Source organism: Trichechus manatus, unplaced genomic scaffold (assembly GCF_000243295.1).
Source record: "Trichechus manatus latirostris isolate Lorelei unplaced genomic scaffold, TriManLat1.0 scaffold00032, whole genome shotgun sequence".
Lineage (NCBI taxonomy): Eukaryota > Metazoa > Chordata > Mammalia > Sirenia > Trichechidae > Trichechus > Trichechus manatus.
Genome location: NW_004443968.1, coordinates 10,266,471 through 10,284,929, shown reverse-complemented (window position 1 = coordinate 10,284,929; position 18,459 = coordinate 10,266,471). Strand labels below are relative to the sequence as shown.

Sequence of the window (18,459 nt, the reverse complement as noted above, 5' to 3'; positions counted from 1 at the left end):
TGTCAAGTGCTTTATCTTCAGTTTCACTAATTCTGACTTTCATTGCCTCAATTCTGCTCCTATGAGTTTCTATTAAGTTCTCTAATTCTGAAATTTTCTTGTTAATCTTCTGGATTTCTGATTGCTGTCTCTCTATGGATTCTTGCAGGCTGTTAAATTTGTCATTATGCTCTTCTCTAATCTTAAGATCCTCTGTTACTTTGTGTGTGTATTCCTTGACTTGTTCTGCATTTTGCCTCATGTCTTATAGAGTTCTGTATATTAACCTTTTGTATTCTACCTCTGGTAATTCCAAGAAGTTCTCTTCCTCCAGAAAATTTCTTTGTTCTTTGTTTTAGGAGCTTGCTGAAGCCATCATGGTCTGCCTTTTCATGTGATTTGATATTGACTGTTGTCTCTGAGCCATCTATAAGTTATTATGTTTATTTATTTTATGTTTGCTTACTGTGTCCTAGCTTCTTGTTTAGTTTTGTTTTGACATGCCCAAATAGGCTGCTTGTGTGAGCTAATTTGATTATTGGTGCCTTTGAAGCTCTAACGTCCTGTCACCAGGTGGTTAGAGCTGTTACTAGGTACGTGAGCCCAGGAGTTTACTTTTTTTGTATCAGTGAGGCTCAGGTGTCCAGGTAGTCAGTCACTAAGTATGTGATGCAGGCTCTCACCTACAGTCCTAGTCAGGCAGGGGTGATTGGCGTAGGCCTGCAGTAGGGGGTCACACGCTGAGCATGGCAGGGGGCTGATGGCTGTCCCTGAGTGGGAGGAAAGCATGTCCATGTTCCCTAGAGCACATAGGTTGGTGGGTTTTGCAGCCGGACTATGGGCACCCAATGCTGTTAGCTGTAAGGACTAGGAGGCACCACTTATTCTTGGACCTCTGTCACGGGTGGCTAGGTGGCATGGGTGGAGTCACCAGTCCTTAGGCCCCTGATGTGGGTAGGTGAGGACCCTGTTTAATTGGTGGAGCAGTGTGAAATGTCACGAACTTGCCACTTCACCGTATAGGTGATACAGTTGAAGTTAGACTTCAGGTATATACTCTTTTGTACTGTGGTAATGAGGGTCTACACTATTGAAATGAGCTCACCCAGGTCTGTGCCGGGGTGAAAGGCATTCAAAGTCCATGGACCCCTTATGCCTGTGCCTCGGCAAAGGAGTTGTGCCTACCCTGAGTTCCCAGCTTAGTGGAGCTGGCAGATTATTTTTTCCTATTTGTTAATTTGTTCCCTCTCCAAGGCTGGGAGAATAGCTCAGGGTGCGTGACATGTCCCACTTCTGGCCCAGGGCACTCAGCAATTGCTGAAGCCACCCCAGGACCTGGTGCAGAGCAGGAAGGGGCAGGTAAATGGGAGAGAGGTTCTTCCCAAAGAGGGTGGTTTTGAATCCACGCGGTAGGTCAGACGCATGTACTTATCTTTTGCTGATTGAGCGTTGCTTTTCACTGGTTCTGGATGCCTGAGTACTCTCTGGTGCTCAGTCTCTCCCAATGTGGAAAACGCCTCCCAAGCACCAGTGCTTGCCTCACTGTACACACAAGTCGATCTGGCATGCAGGGTGCTGACTCCTGCCAGGTCAGGTCTGGCAACTCCTCACTGCTTCCAAACTGTCTCTCCCTCCCTCTGCCACTCATTCTGATTCCTCAACTTTGCCTTTGATGTTCAGGGCTCCTAGATTGTCATATATAATCGATTTACTTGTTTTTTCGGGTCTTTGTTGTAAGAGGGACCACAGGAAGCATCTGACTGCTCTGCCATCTTGGCCCCACCCAAAGGATAATTATCTTTATGCAATAATTTATGCTTTTAAAGTGCTTTCATATTTTTCATTGATATCCATCTTCTGTGAAGTACATAGAGCTTAATTTGAGGAAAGTCTTCATTTTTATGCTTTGTTTTCCATATTTTATGTTATCTACTTTTCACCAACTTGAGCACACAAGGACAGATGCTAAATAAAATACATTGGTGGAAATGATAGTTTAAGTTACTATAATTTCATGAAAATTGCATCATTTTTATTGTCTCTATGCAACCCTGTGTGATTGGCATACTTCATTCTGATATGATGCCCACATCCTCTTTGATAGATTAATTTTTCCTGAAACATTTCTTAGGAACTAACTGATCCCATAGTAATGGGTAATATGAAAATACATCTGTGACCTAGATGGTTAGAAAATATTAAGTCTGCAACCCTCCCATCTATAGTTAAAGGAAAAAGAAGTCCACATGTACCCTATAATGTGATTTCTATCACATAAAAATTACCAAGGAAAAACAAAATTCAGTTCTGAGCCTAGGTTATAAAATCACATTAAAGTTACATTGCTGTGCAATTTTCAGTAACAATAGATTTTTTTTCTTACTTTGTCCATTCTAAAAATATTGTACACAAAATAAATAAGAATGCACTTTCCAATTGGTTGGAATTCATATGGTTTTTAACTTTAATGGAACAAGAATATTCCTTCAATTCTGAATGACTTCACAATTGGGGAATGAGGGAACAAGACTTGAGGAATGGACTGTGAAAATATTTAAAATAAAGTAGCAGTAGAAGCTCAGAGTTAAACATGCAGTACTTTAGTTTAGACAAGAGCCATTGGAGCCTACTCTTATCTAAAGTGATGCTCCAAAGCAAAACTCACTGCTGTGGAGGTGATTCCAACTCATAGCAACCTTATAGGACAGAGTGAACTGCCCTGTAGGAAACAGACTGCCACATCTTTCTTCTGTGGAATGGCTGGTGGGTTGGAGCCGCCGACATTTTGGTTGGCAGCTGAGTGCTTTAACCACTGTGCCACCAGTGCTCCTTAAGTGGTGCTCCAGGATAAATTCAGCATCTATTTCAGTTGAATTGAATGCAAATTCTCTATTGTCATTTCACTGACACTATTATGCAAGTTTCAAAATGAACACCTAGAATTACAGTGGAAAAAAAGAAGTAACATAAATGGGACAATGTTTACATAAACCATTGCTTGTTTGACCTAATCAAGAGTTAGATATCTAAATATTAAATTACAGTGCTCTTATAAAAAACTGAAAGATTTTGATACACTGGGAAAATAATTCTGTTTGAGGTCAGGCAACTGTTTCTACGATTATCATCTTAACAACATTGTAAGTTAACTGTTTCTAAGATTATCATCTTAACAACATTGTAAATTAACTGTTTCTAAGATTATCATCTTAACAACATTGTAAGTTTCTTAAATAATATCTATCCAAGCTGAGGAGTTTGTGGGTGGTGTAAATGGTTTATGTGCTCAACTGCTAACTGAAAGGTTGGCGGTTTAAGTCTACCCAGAGGCACCAAGAAGGAAGGGCCTGGCAATATATTTCCAAAAGATCAGCCATTAAAAACTGTATGGAACACAGTTCTATTCTGACACACATGAGGTTACTGTAAGTTGGAATTGACTCAGCTGCAACTGGTACTGGTATCCAAGCTGAATATTTAAAGTTGAAAAGATTACTTTAAGCTGTGTCCAAGTCAAGGACACTATTACTTTCCTATCCAAAATCATCTCTCAGTAGGTTTTAAGTACTCTAAGAGAATGTTCTATACCAGTGATTCTCAACCCTGGCTGTACATCAGAGTTATCCACAAAGTATTAAAGAATATAGATGTCCAAGTCCCACCCTCAGAGATTCTGAATCAGGACCTACCTCTAAGGTAGAGTCCAAGCACCTGTATTTTTAAAACACCTCAATAGATTATTCTGATGCACAGCTTGAGCAAGGAGCCACTTTTCTAGACATATAAATAGAAATAACTGAGTGGTTGGAATGGAAAATATATGTATATCCATAAGCCACTGAGCATCCAAATGAAATTATTCCAAAATAAAAAGATGTTTGTATTACTTATTTTGTCTTGCATAGTTCAAAAAGATTTCCTAAATGCTTGAATCAGGAGTCTCAAGCGTTTTAGACCCAAAAAATCAATAGCAAAACAAAACAAATAAAAAACTATGACTGTACTTGCTTTTGGCTTATGGGAAAAGAACATATGAGATTATTGAGTCTTAGAGACAATGGAATCGGCAGTCACATCTTCATCATAATAAGCTACCTACCATTTATTGAGCAATGCATTAAGTGCCAGCCCTACGTTATCTCATTTAATTTCACGATATATCTACAAGTAACTGTTATTATCCCCATTTTACAGGTGAATTAGACTCAGATTAAGGAATTTGCTTAAGTCCACCCAACAATTAGGCACCATAGCTTTTGTTTATTTTTTTCCAGTAAAGATGGCTAATTATAATGGCCACAGTTAAGTTTTGGTTTATTTGTTTTCTTGCATATTTGTTTTACAACATTGCTTCTACGTGTTAGAGTTTACTCTTTGATTATTGGATTATTCAGTGATTGTTTTGAAGCTGCCTTGGTATGAAAATGAGTCATGGACATATTTGCTGAGTAGGACCTTACATCTTGGATCATATTATATGATCTCATGGGATTGGTTAGACATTTAAAGAAATTTTAGTATGGTTAAACTTATTATTAATAAATCAACCTTAAAATGATTTCAAAGCATTTTGAAATTGGATACACTATTATATATTCTGGAGCTCTGGTGGTGCAGTAGTTAAGCATTCGGCTGCTAACCAAAAGGTCGGCAGTTCAAATCCACCAGCCACTCCTTGTGAATCTTATGGGACAGTGATACTCTGTCTTACAGGTTCACTGTGCATCCTAATTGACTTGACAGCAACAGGTTTGGGGTTTTTTGTTTGTTTGTTTTACTATATACTCTGCAGGAGTTGGAAAAATGGAACATTATAGATATGTTTATCATTATTTCTATCATAGACATTACCATGCAGTAAATGTAATAGAAAGTCCCAGGGAATTATATTATTAAATGACTGCCAATTACATATTCACTGTCTTAACTTAGAACACAATTAGGCATAGACAGTTAACTGCAATAGGAAAGGGCAGACATGGAGGGGCTATGACTTATCCCTACAGCCATTACCCACTTCCTAACTCTGGGACTGAGGAAAATCCCATGGAGATGTTAACCATGTTGGCTGGTACCAGGGTAGGATCACAAGAACTGAACAAGATAAGAGGAGGGTGCTACATAGAGAAAATAGCCTGTTTGCAGTTTGCAGGCAGTCATAGAGGCCAGGAGAACAAAACAAGCCCTCTATACAAAGAAACAGAGCAAGTCCAGGGATGCAGGGAACAGATCATAAATAAAGTTAAAGGAAAAATGAGGTGAGAGGGTTAAAGATTGAGGACCAGAAGAAATTAAAGGACTATTCCACCTAGCATAGGTACGGGTTTCTTGGGTTGCAGGCATATTGCTCAGCTGGACAACTACCTAATGGAGGCAAAGAGAACACGGTATTGAGTGAATAACATCAGGTAGGAGATAGTTCTCCATGTAATCAGCCAGCATTGGTGGAGGGGGCACCTAACATAGAATTGTGGGAACATAAAAATGGATGGCCAAAGCAATGGGCAGAACCTGGGTGGTACAAACGGTTAAGTGCTCGATTACTAGCTGCAAGATTAGCGGTTCAAACCCACCCAGAAGCACCTCAGAAAACAGGCTTGGCCATCTGCTTCCAAAAGGTCACAGCCTTGAAAACCCTATGGAGCAGTTCTACTGCTCTGCACATGTGGGGACTTCATGAGTTGGAATCAGCTCAACAGCAACTAACAACTGTCAAAGCAATGCTTTCGTGAGGTCCCAGAACCAATGGGTGGGCTAACATTAAGGATGTCTGTCTCTATGTTGAGAGGCTAATTGCAAGGGTGATTTAATGCTGAGACCCAGAGCATTGAATTAGAAACCCTTAAAATCTCTCCCAACTCATACCAGTAGGAGTCCTAAAGTTGAGACTAAGACTGATCTACAGGTGGGTGTCAAGTAGTCCCACCTATATTGAGGCAAGTGATGATGGCACCTGCATCATCATAAAGAACCTTAGGTTATGTTCTCTGTGCCAGATCTTTGTTGGGGATTTCCCAGCATGCATTATTCATTTTCCCTTTTCTATGGGTCCCAAATTTCTCTTTGGAGATCCATATGATTCCATGAAAACTGACCCCACCACTGCCTTTAAAAATAGAGCAAACAACCTAGGCTACTCTTTCAGCAAATTCCACATTATTGGCGAAGAATGAACACATGATATAAACTGATCCATTGAGATTGAATCTCAGGACTTTTTCTGGGAATGGTGGGACAAAGAAGCTTACTCTTCCCCTGTGGATGTGAATGAGGGGACAAGTCACCTTGGAGCTCCTGGCAGCCTATGGATCATAAGGATCCATAAGGAGATGATCATAGGATCATAAGGAGAGCTAGCATTAACACCAAGGAAGCTCTGATCAGAACTAAAAGAACCACTGCTGTTGAGTTGATTCTGACTCATAGTGACCCCATAGGGTTTCCAAGGCTGTAAATCTCTATGGACGCAGACTGCCACACCTTTCTCCCATGGCGCCACTGGTAGTTTTGAACCACCAGCCTTAGAGTTAGCAGTCGATCGCGTTAACCACTGCACCACCAGGACTCCTGATGAGAGCTGGAGAGATAGAAATGAAATTCAGGCTATAACATTTACTTTTAATGCAGTTGATTACTCCCTTCTTAAAACAATTTCTTCAGTTGATTTTCAGGATACCACTTTCCTGGTTTTCCTGCTCCCTCACTACCTGTTCCTTCTCAGTCTCCATTCTGGATCCTTCTCCCTAACTTCTAAATGTTGAAGTGCGTCAGTACTTAGTCCTTAGATGTCTTCTTTATATATAATACTTCATCTCCAGCTGATCTTCTTCATGTTTGTGGCTTTCCATCCAATCTATTCCCTAAAACGAATGTACATTTTCAGCCAGGATCATTTCTCTGAAGTCTATACTTACATTCAACCAACTGCTCAGCTCTCTATTTAGATGTCGAAGAGGCATCTCAGACTCAACATGTTTAAATCAAACACATAATAACTCTTTATTCCCAGCCCCTGCCCCACCCAAACTTGGTTCTTCCTGTGTTCCCCATCTCATTAAGTAGCAACATAGTTTTTCAGGATAATAATTAAGGATTCATCATTTGGGTCAGGGGTCCTCAAACCACCTCCACATCCAGTGATTCTCTAGCAGGACTCTTAGAGGTAGTTGTATTAATAGTTTATTATAGCAACACAGTGAGAGAAAAAGACACATCAGGTGGAGTCTGGGGAAGTCCATGCACAGGCTTCCTATGTCCTCTCCTTCCCACTGGGAGGAGTCACATAGCACAGGTTACTTTCTGTAGCACTGAAATGGAGAAGCCTGTCTGAAATTCAAAATCCAAGATTTTTAGTTGGGACTGGTCACTTAGGCACAAGTATCAAAATTCCAGAGTCCCAGAAAAGCTTCTGTTCAGTGCCCCAGGTGGGCAAAACAGCCTATCAAAAGCAATGTTTCAAAAACCAAGTTTCCAGATGCCAGGCAGGAACCAACCCTACAAGAAGGCCCTTCTAAAGATAGCAAACTTAGGCGTGCTCTGTTAATTCCTTAATTTCTTTCTTTCTCTTATATTTCACATATAATCTGTCAGTAATTTCCATATCTCTACTACCAAAGTATATCCTAAATTTGACCACTTCTCACCACCCAGACATCTAATCTGAAGACACCATCAACTCTTGCTAGGACCACTGGTCTCCCAGCTCACATTATTTCCCTGAGCACAGACGTAATTCACACAATTGTTTCAATGTGCACATTTTAAGATATAACTTGGATTATACCAATCTCCTGCATAAAAACTTCCCCTGACTTCCCACTACATTCAGAATGAAACCCAAGGTTATACCATGGTGGGCTCCATGATCTGGACCTAAACTATACCTCATCACTCTTCTCTTGCTCATTCCTTTCCGGACACTGGCCTTCTTGTCAGTTTTCTTGGTACCTTGCACTTTGTATTCCCTCAATATGGAATGCTTTTCCCCCAGATACTCATTCACACATCTTGCCTCTTCGCTTCACGCAAAAATCACCCTCTCATTGTCCTTCCTTAAGATCTTATATAAAATAACAATTCCCATCACTTTCATACCCTGGAATATTTTTCTCTACAGCAGTACTTAACCTAGAACGTATTTGTTTATTTCCTGTGTCTCCCACTGCATGAAAGCTCCAAGAAAGTAACGACTTTGTTTTGTTAACTGCTATATTCCCTGGTGCTCAACAAATATTTGCCAAATGAATGAATGATTTAAACTGCCATATGAAAACTCTCCTGAAGCCATAATTGCCTGTGGTCATTTCAGTAATTTGCACTAACACATTTCTATTCATATTGAAGCCAGTGTGAGTTTTTTGTTACTTTTATAGAAAAGCATTTTAACTGATGCACTCTGCAATGCTATTTTTCTTTATAGATAAATGAATCAAGATGATAAGTGAGTTAGTAGACTGGAATAAAATATTTACTGTTCTAAACACACTTGAGAGTGAAGAGGGGTGTTACTAGGTCCCAAGCGACTTCTAAGTGTGCTTCCTAGCATTTCCCATTAGTCAATGCTCCATGAAAGCAATAAATTGTCCATATAAATTGTCCACCTTTAAATTTCCAGTGCTTCACCCAGAGTAGGTGCCCAAATTATGTTTGATGAATTTAAATGTGTACAATTTTGAAATCCAGTACAACAAGATTTGAATCTTGCCTCTTCCAGGCCCCAAGATTTGGGGGCAAGTAACATATACTTTTTAAGCTTCACATTTCTTATCTGAGAAATGGGAACAACATCTTGTTCACTGAGTTAATTCTAAGAATTCTAAGAATTAGAATTAATTCTAAGAATTAAATTAGATAATCTATATAACATGTTAGCACTGTGCCTAGCTTGTAGTAAATATTTACTAAATATTAATAAGCATCAGTTATACTTGTTGTTTGGAGTCCTGCTTGTACAGTGGTTAAGAGCTCGGCTGCTAACCAAAAGATCGGTAGTTCATATCCCCCAGCCACTCCTTGGAAACCCTATGGGGCAGTTCTGCTTTGTCCTATCGGGTTGCTATGCATCAAAATCGACTCGACGGCAGCAGGTTTGGTTTTGGGTTTTGGGTACTTTTTGAGTGGGAGTATCTATTTCTATTTTAATTCTCTTCTATACTCTATATTTCTGAAACTTCACTTAGAACAGTGTTCCCTCTGACAATAAAAAAAAGTATTTTATAGGGCTTGGAGCCAAGTAGCATAGCTAATAATTTCATTAATGAATAGGTTCTGGTGTTTCCATTCTTTCCCATGTTTATGCCTTTGCAAACTAATAAGAATTGAAAACTAAAGTAAACATCTCACATTAGCACAGTCTGAAAGACTCATGATGGTAAAGCAGAACCACCCAGTTTGATTGTCTACATTAATCAACTCACTGGATTCACAGCTCTCCACCTCACAGGTGTAGAAGTACGCTAGGTACCCTAGGTGTTTTTGCTGGTTATCTGTCACTTATATTCTCTCCAGACTTTTAAGTGTGGGAGTGATATTATCAGAAGAGATTGCACAGAACAGATTTCTCTAGTGCTTTGGTGCACATTTTATATTGTAAAATATACTACTATAGTCGCTTGCAAATACAGAGGTATCAGTTGCAGAAGATGTGCCAATATCTGCATGTGATATGCTACTGAGTGGATGACTAAAGCTCAGAAGTGTAGTTGATCAAGGAGAATATTTATTGCTGGAGTGCTGAGCTTTCTACAGCAAATATACTACTGAAAGGTTGTCTGTAAATCAAATGATTATAAATTAAATAATTTAAAAGGCATTGGGGAGCTTATTATTTAAACAAATCCCCTTGTGACTCTTCAAATTTAAGAATCCTTTTGTAATGCAAAGTATTTATCTTTTTGTGTAAATATCAACTGTTTACATATTAAGTTTGTTTAAATTTGTACCACAGGAAAAAACAGTAACTAATTAAAGGTCGCTGCACGTGACGTTCCTTCTGCTTTCTAATTGTTGTGCCAAGAATTGATCACAGGGGTGCTGGGATATTGGCTTAATGGATTCTCACAGCCTGGGCCAGTGGCCTTGGCCATCCATTCAAGTGCACAATATAAATGTTTTCTATCTGAAAAGGTTGGGAAACACAACTCTAAACTTCATCTTGTGCATTTTTTCCATTTTAAAGGCTTTCCTCAATCTCCGCTTTATTCTCTTTTTGACCTTGTTCTTCTCCTCACATTTATTGAGATTTCTTTATTTATTGCCTGTGCACTTCCTTGTTTAGCACCTGTCCATCTCCCTCACTAAACTGTAAGCACTGACAATGTCAGTTTGTCTACCACTCTTTACTCAATGCCAAGCACAGTGTATGACACAAGTTGTTTGTTAGGTTGTTGTTAGATGCCGTTGAGTCGGTTCCAACTCATAGCAACCTATGTACCACAGAACGAAACACTGCCCAGTCCTGCGCCATGCTCACAATCGTTATTCTTGAGCCCGTTGTTGCAACCACTGTGTCAATCCATCTCGTTGACGGTCTTCCTCTTTTTCGCCGACCCTCTGCTTTACCAAGCATGATGTCCTTCTCCAGGGACTTATCCCTTCTGACAACATGTCTAAAGTATGTATGACGTAGTCTCGCCATCCTTGCTTCTAAGGAGCATTCTGGAATTATGTCTGACACATAATAAATGCTTAATCAATATTGGCTGAGGGATAAATGAGTGAGAAAATTAATAAATGTATGAAGAGTAGCTAACTCCCATTTACTTGGAGTCCTTTGGTAGTGGCCATAAATGATCTAACTCTGAACTATCCAACCTCATTTCTTTTCACTCTCCATCTTACTCACTCTGCTTCAACCATGCTAGCTTCTTGCTTATCCTTGAAGATTCCTGTTTTGCACTTGCTGTTTCCTCAGCCTGGAGTGCTTTTCCTCATATTGCCACTGCCACTACCAGTTGCCGTGGAGTCAATTCTGAATACAACTGTGCTCCATAGGGTTTTCAGTGGCTGATCTTCCAGAAGTACATTACCAGTCCTTTCTTCCAAGGTGTCCTTCCTTCTCATCATTCGGGTCTCTACACAAATACACTTCCTCAGAGCAACCTTCCTGAACTCCCAACCTAAAATAGCAGCTCCTATCACAACACTTAGACTTCTGTATCCGTCATGCTCATCACTGAACTGTATATATCTATCTGTTTATTGACACTCTTAGCCACAAAACATAAGCTCCAAGAGGTGAGGGACATTCTCTTATTCATCCTGGTATCACAAAAGCCCAGAAGAATGCAGGACACGTAGAAGACACTGAATAATGTTGACCAAAAGAAGAAATACATTCTCTCCATTCTTTTCTTTTCCTCTGTTTTGTTGCTGTTAGTCACATTAATATTACTCCCCAGTAATTGCTGTAACAATAAAAATTTAATTTAACCTTACTATAACTTTACAAAGTGCTTTAATCATTATATCTCAACAATTTTTGCTTATTTGCATGTTTATAACACCAGAGAACTTATCTTCAATGACCTTAAAAATATGAGGAAATTAGAATTGTGTTCTCGTTTTACCCCCGTAGTAGCTCAGTATGCAATACGTGTTTGTTGAATTTCATGCCAATTCACTTTGCCCTCCAGTAATACTAATATTACACATTTTTTGAAGATTTACTGTATTTTATTTTGATTTTGTTACATTCACCTTTTTTAAAGTGCTGTATGATAGAAATCAGTTATTTTAACTAAACAAAATAAAATGTAATTTTCTTTGGGTGTTTTGTGACATTCCTGATATTTCAAAGCATAAAAACAAAGAATTATTTTAGAAAAGCAAAATATTAGGAAGTTTCACTGTTTTTGGAGACACAAAAAAAAACTGAAAACCAAACCCATTGCCGTCAAGTTGACTCTGACACGTAGTGACCCTATAGGACAGAGTAGAACTGCCCATAGGGTTTCCAGGGAGCACCTAGTGGATTTGAACTGCCAAACTTTGGGTTAGCAGCCAAGCTCCAGGATTTCCTTTTGGAGACGTAGACAACCACTATTTTGTAATCATGATGTTTTCATTTAAAGCTTATATTGGAATTACTTATAACAATCTCTTGTCTCTTTGGTTGCTTAGGTCTTTGACTATGATTTTGGACTACAGGATGACTTTATGGGCTCAGCCTTTCTGGACCTCACACAATTGGAGTTAAAAAGGTAACTTTGAACTGTTGTAATATCAATGCATCTTGCTAGGCAGCCAGGCTTATATAATAGACAATGTCATCAGACCCTGTTCCAGTTGCAGCTCTGTCATTTACTAGTTGTAAGCCTTCATACCAGTCAGCTTTTCTCAAGTACAGCTTTCTCGTCTACCCTGTGGAAATAATAGCATCTTCTCTGCCTATCTCATTTGGCAACTTTGATTCAACAGAAAAATCTTGGGCACCTGCTCTGTCCCTCAGCAATGTGCTAACCACCAGGAATCTAGAGATGAAATACACGTTCCTTGCTCTCACATTGTTCATGTGGTTTTAATGAGGCATAAAGAAGATTATGCATGTTAATCATAATTATTAGTTTAAGAATCAGGCCACCATATAGGAAATAAAGGTAGTGCACTTTGCTTCAAAATCAGCAACTCTCCTATCACTTGAGCCAAAGTGGATTCTAATTTTGCTGTCACCAGTGATACTAGGTTTCCAAGGATTGCCCATAAAGGATTGGTCATATTTGCTCAGTTATATTAGTTTATCATTGTTTGAATAGTTGTAAAGTTATATTATTGGTAATAATAACCATTTCTTGCACCTAATTGTTGTTATGTTAAGTCTCAAGTCTGTTCTGACTCATAGGGACCCTATGTGCAATAGAACAAAACACTGCCTGATCCTGCGCCATCCTCACAATCATTGCTATGTTGAGCCCATTGTTGCAGCCAGTATGTCAATCCATCTTGTTGAGGGTCTTCCTCTTTCTCACTAACTCTACTTTACCAAGCATGATGTCCTTCTCCAGGTACTGGTCCCTCCTGATAACATGTCCAAAGTATGTGAGACAAGATCTTGCCATCCTCACTTCTAAGGAGCATTCTGGCTGTACTTCTTCCAAGACAGATTTGCACCTAGTTAATGGGCTTATATTTTTCAAAATGCATTTCAACATCTGAATCAAGAATTGATTAGTAGTACAGACGAAAAAAAATAGGTTTAATAAAAGGACACGCAGTCCTGGAATGAATCTCAAAGGAAGCTGTGAAATTTTCTTTGAAGGTTTTGGGTGATCATGTTGTTATATCATGTGGCAGGGATAGAAAAGGCAGAGGAATAGGCCAGATAACTACTTCATGTTTTTGTAAATTTAGATGATCAGAGAACTGTAAATAGGAGAGCTCACTTATGTATTATAGTCAGCTAAATTCGAGCACAAGGGGCAGCTCATTGGTGTTTGATGGACATTTTTGCCTCTGGCTGGACAAGAGAGCAGCCTTTTCTGTATTTCGTACATGTCCTCCATTCCAACCTAGCATAGGCTGGAACTAAGGATAGAACTTAGAAGACTGCTGGCTCCTCACGTAGCTGCAGCTGAAGAAAGTGCCCTAGGTATTGTTGCATGAAGTCTATCATCAGGAAACCTGACCTCAAACTAGAACAGACAGTGCTATTCTTCTAAAAAGGCCACAATTATTTTCTCTGTGACTTCTGCATAAAGATACGCAAATTACTTGACTTAATCACAGCATAAATTTCCCTTGTTCTCTATTAAAGATAAATCACTGATGAAAAATAATTTTAAATGGGAAAAATATAGAATGACTAAGGAAATAAAAGATTTTACACAAGCATTTGTTGTTTATTTTGCCACGTTACTTATTTTATGTATTTAGCTAAGCACTTCCTCTCCTCCAAGCCAAGTACGTATCAAATTACTACTTTTAAAATCACACATTAAATTCTATGTATAAATCAGTGATGTCTGGGTATAGAAACATGAATAATAATAGTAGCCATATAAATACTTGTGCTACTATAGAATGCATTAAGGTATAACATAATTGGGGTATCTCTTCTTTAAAAAGTCATAAGTAAGTATCATAGAGCTATTGCAAATGTTCTTGAATCTTTGTCATATAATCATTCTAAAAGTGTAATCAAGTTTTTCTATTAATTTTGTATGTAATCATTATAGGAAAATGTACCAAATCAAACTTTCACCCTGCATATACATGTGCTATAATGTGTATAATGTATATATGGATGTATTTGTTAAAAATAAAAGGAACAAGTTATTACTAGTGAGTTATAATTATTAGTTATAGCTAAATTCATATTGGAGCAATTTGCATCATAACTATTATAGCTTATGTAAATTATCAGTGTGACAGTGGATATTATCAGTTGAAACCCTCTACACCAGAAAATAGTTCATATTTTTTAGTGCATTGTTCTTTGACTTGGTAATTAAGCATTATGTGAAAGTTTCCTAAAATCATAACGTTTATCACTGAAAAGAACCTATGGTTCTCAATCCTGGTTGTTTGAGAAAATCCACTGGAGAACTTTATAAATATATAGATTTCCAAGCCCCATCGTAGTTCTACAGACCAGAGTCATCAGGGCTGTAATTCAGGTGTATACTCTTTTAAAAAGCTTTGCAGTTGGTTCTGATGTGCAACAAGGGTTAAAAACTTCTTATTTGGACCAGCTTTCCCCACCAAACCTCCCTCCCCCAGTACCAGAATCCAACTGTATCATGTGCTAAAGGTAAGCTCCATGAGGACAAGGATCTTACCTTGGTCTTGACCCAGAGCCTAGCACAGTGTTAACTTAGCATTTAATATGTGTTCAATACATATTTTGTGAATGAATGCATGAGGTGAGTGAATGACTGAACAAGCAAAAAACATTCCTGTTTGCCAACGTTTTGAAATTCTTTAGTGCTAAACATTCCACAATTCCCAATTATGGCTGTTTGCTCAATGCTAATTGAAATATGCAAGCAAGATGTTACCTATCCCATTATAAGTTGAGTGTATATTTTGCATTATTTTCTGAAATTGTGAACAATATTGAGTAATTCATAAACACTTCCTCACAGATGTGTACCTAATTCCAAAACCTATATTACTCAACTTTTATAAGGATTGGTTTCTTTGTCTTTCAGAGTCTAAAATTTGTTTAAGCATAGGTTTAAAAAGCCAAAAGAAGAAATAGAAGCATTATTTTAAATACTGAATGTACTGTTAAATAATTGTATATTGTTTTCAAAACATATCTTCCGTATGTATCAGGCAAATTCTATCTTCTATCTTACATTTTCCTCTTTGCCCACTTACCTCTTTACTCTAAAACATACATCTGCATAAAACATAAGCATAAAGAACCAAAATTAAGGGAGTGGTCGGCAAATGACCTTGGACTCAAATTTGTAGAAAATAGCTGGTACTGCTCTCTGTGGATTTACAGATTATAGAGAAGGGACTTGCAGCTTTCTTAATACTGTTGTGGTTTCTTGACCTATTCAGCAACTTTCCAGAGGCCCATGAAGGGCAGAAACTCACCCATTAAATTCAAGTATACCCAACTGGCCCACAGTTTATTGGGTAACATAATACATTAATAATATTTTGATAACAATAAAAATTGTACCAGGAAATAAAGACAAAGTAGCTTTTCTTCTTAAAAATAATAAATTATATTTACATGATTATATACGCTATAAATATATACATAAGTATTAAATATATTTTTGTCTTATTCATTTAATGACTGTTCAAAATCTAAATGTTTTCCTATCACAGGCCCATAGATGTGACCCTAACTCTGAAAGATCCCCACTATCCTGACCATGATCTTGGAATCATTTTGCTCTCAGTCATTCTTACCCCTAAAGAAGGAGAACCTAGAGATGTGGTAAGTCATTCCACAGCCTAGTAGGAAATTTCTGGGCTCTCACTTGTGCAAATGCTGTGAGCTTTCTTTGGACCCAGGGGTAATAATAAAGAGAAGCTGCATATGAAAATCTGACCTCGTTCTTTGTTTCTGTGAGTAACCTGGGTATTGCTATCCGTGCTTATTCTGCCTTTTGAACTCAAATCTCCTATTCCATACTCCAGATCAGAACCTCTTGTTGTAAATAACGGACATACTTGCATCTTTTATCATGTTGTTTGTCATTTTTAGACATGTTACAATCTAGGCTAATATCAGTATTCATTCAGGGAATTCATTTGTTAGTGAATGGAATATCTGGAATTCCACACTGAGGTATCCAGATCCTTCTATTTCAATTGTATTGTCACAAGTATCATAACAAAGAAAATGAGGTGAAATTATAACAGAGTTTCTGCTTTCTGGTATTTGTTTGCTGAATGGTAAGTGAATACTCTCCATCTTCTTGATGGGCTTCCATATTGGTGTGATCCATTTTTCAACACTGGCTGTCTGAGCTTCCTTGCACACCATGCTGCGATGGGAAACTGAGAAGGGATACAGAGGAGTCAATTACTCCAGCACTGTTGAAGTAACATGAAAAATATCCGATTTGACCTGCATCGCTACGCTTGCCAGTGCACTTACGCCATTACTTAGCAGAGATTACTTATTAGACTCAGTGCCCTTTCATGTACCTAGGAGCTACTCTAACTTGGTCAAATTGCAAAACATTTTAGGAGTTGACTTTTTTTTGTTAGGAAGGTTCAAATACTATATTTCAGCCATGTGTGTATTGTTGTCTTAGAATAATACATGATTAGAATTGCTATATGTTTGTCTGTTGGAAAGTTATTATTGACATTTTTTCCTAGATCATAGATAAAAATAGCAGATTACAATACCAAATTTTTGAAGTGTTTTAAACTCATTGAGAAATTCATCCTCTTCTACAAGTGTTTCTTTCCATCCGTTTTAAAAATTGAATAATGATTGATATATATAATATCATATATATGTGTGTATATAAAACATACTGATAATTATAATAGTTGCTAAATATGATTTAAGTAACCATACTTCATCAGTGAGGTAGACATATCTTTTCCAGCAAGTATTACCAAATAGTACCTAGTGTGAGAACTTAGCCTGGTGAAATTATGTATACATGCAGCTGCACAAGCACAAGTGTGGAAATGGAAAGGTGAGTAAGAATTTTAAAAAATTACAGATAATATTTAGAAAGGGAAACTATTCGTGGAAGCACATCATTTTAGAAGTCAGCACTTCAGAAGACATAATTTCACCCAGCATAAACCAAGAAGTGTACCCTAGCTGGCTAATCCATATATAGGAATAAATTACAAATGTTCATTTACTAATTTATTCAAATAATCCTAATATTCACTAAGCATCTACTATAAGCCAGGTCCTGTGCTAGACACTTGGAATATAAAAGAACTTAGAGCCAGTGGAGAAGAACTCAGAAATCTAGTAATCACAGAAAGAAATGTAAAATGACAACTATTTTTTTAAATTATTTTTTATTGTACTTTAAGTGAAAGTTTACAATTCAAGTTAGTCTCTCATATAAAAATTTATACATATATTGTTATGTGACCCTGATAGCTCTCCTTATACTGTGACACTCCTCCTTTCCACCCCTGATTTCCCGTGTCTGTTCAACCAGCTCCTGACCCTCTCTTCCTTCTCATCTCACCTCCGGACAGAAGCTGCCCGTTTAGTCTCATGTATCTACTTGAGCTAAGAAGCACATGCTTCACGAATATCATCTTATGTCCCGTAGTCCAGTCTAATCTTTGTCTGAAGAGTTGGGCTCGGGAATTGTTTTAGTTCTCCGTTGACAGAGTCTGGGGGCCATGCTTTCTGGGGTCCCTCAGGTCTCAGACCACTAATGTCTGGTCTTTTTACTAGAATTTGAGTCCTGCACCCTACTTTTCTCCTGTTCCATCAGGGAATCTCTGTTGTGTTCCTTGTCAGGGCAGTCATTGGTAGTAGCCAGGCACCATCTAGTTCTTCTGGTCTCAGGATGATGCAGTCTCTGGTTTATGTGGCCCCCTTTCTGTCTCTTGGGCTAATACTTTCCTTGTGTCTTTGGTGTTCTTCATTCTCCTTTACTCCAGGTGGGTTGGGACCAATTGATGTGTCTTAGATGGCCGCTCACTAGCTTTTAAGACCCCAGATGCCACTTACCAAAGTGGGATGCAGAACCTTTTCTTAATAAACTTTGTTATGCCAGTTGGCCTAGATGTCCCCTGCAAGCATGGTCCTCAGACCCCTGCCCCTCCTACTCTGTCCCTCAAAGTGTTTGGTTGTATTCAGGAAACTTCTTAGCTTTGGTTTAGTCCAGTTGTGCTGACTTCCCCTGTGATGTGTGTTGTCCTTCCCCTTCACCTAAGAAAATTCTTGTCTACTGTCTAGTTAGTGAATACCCCTCTCCCTCCCTCCCCACCCTCGTAACCATCAAAGAATATTTTCTTCTGTGTTTAAACCTTTTCTTGAGTTCTTATAATAGTGATCTTGTACAATATTTGTCCTTCTGTGAC

At 38.3% G+C, this 18,459-nt stretch overlaps 1 protein-coding gene across 2 annotated transcripts in view; it reads left to right on the top strand.

The window, feature by feature from the left end:
* The window catches only part of MCTP1 (multiple C2 and transmembrane domain containing 1), a 649,898-nt gene that overhangs the window by 382,180 nt on the left and 249,259 nt on the right, over positions 1 to 18,459 (top strand). For both annotated transcript variants that reach the window (XM_004375032.2, XM_023730121.1), the window contains exons 4-5: positions 12,100 to 12,179; positions 15,763 to 15,874. In XM_004375032.2, coding sequence (XP_004375089.1) covers positions 12,100 to 12,179; positions 15,763 to 15,874 — 192 coding nt within the window. The remainder of the gene's footprint in view (positions 1 to 12,099; positions 12,180 to 15,762; positions 15,875 to 18,459) is intronic.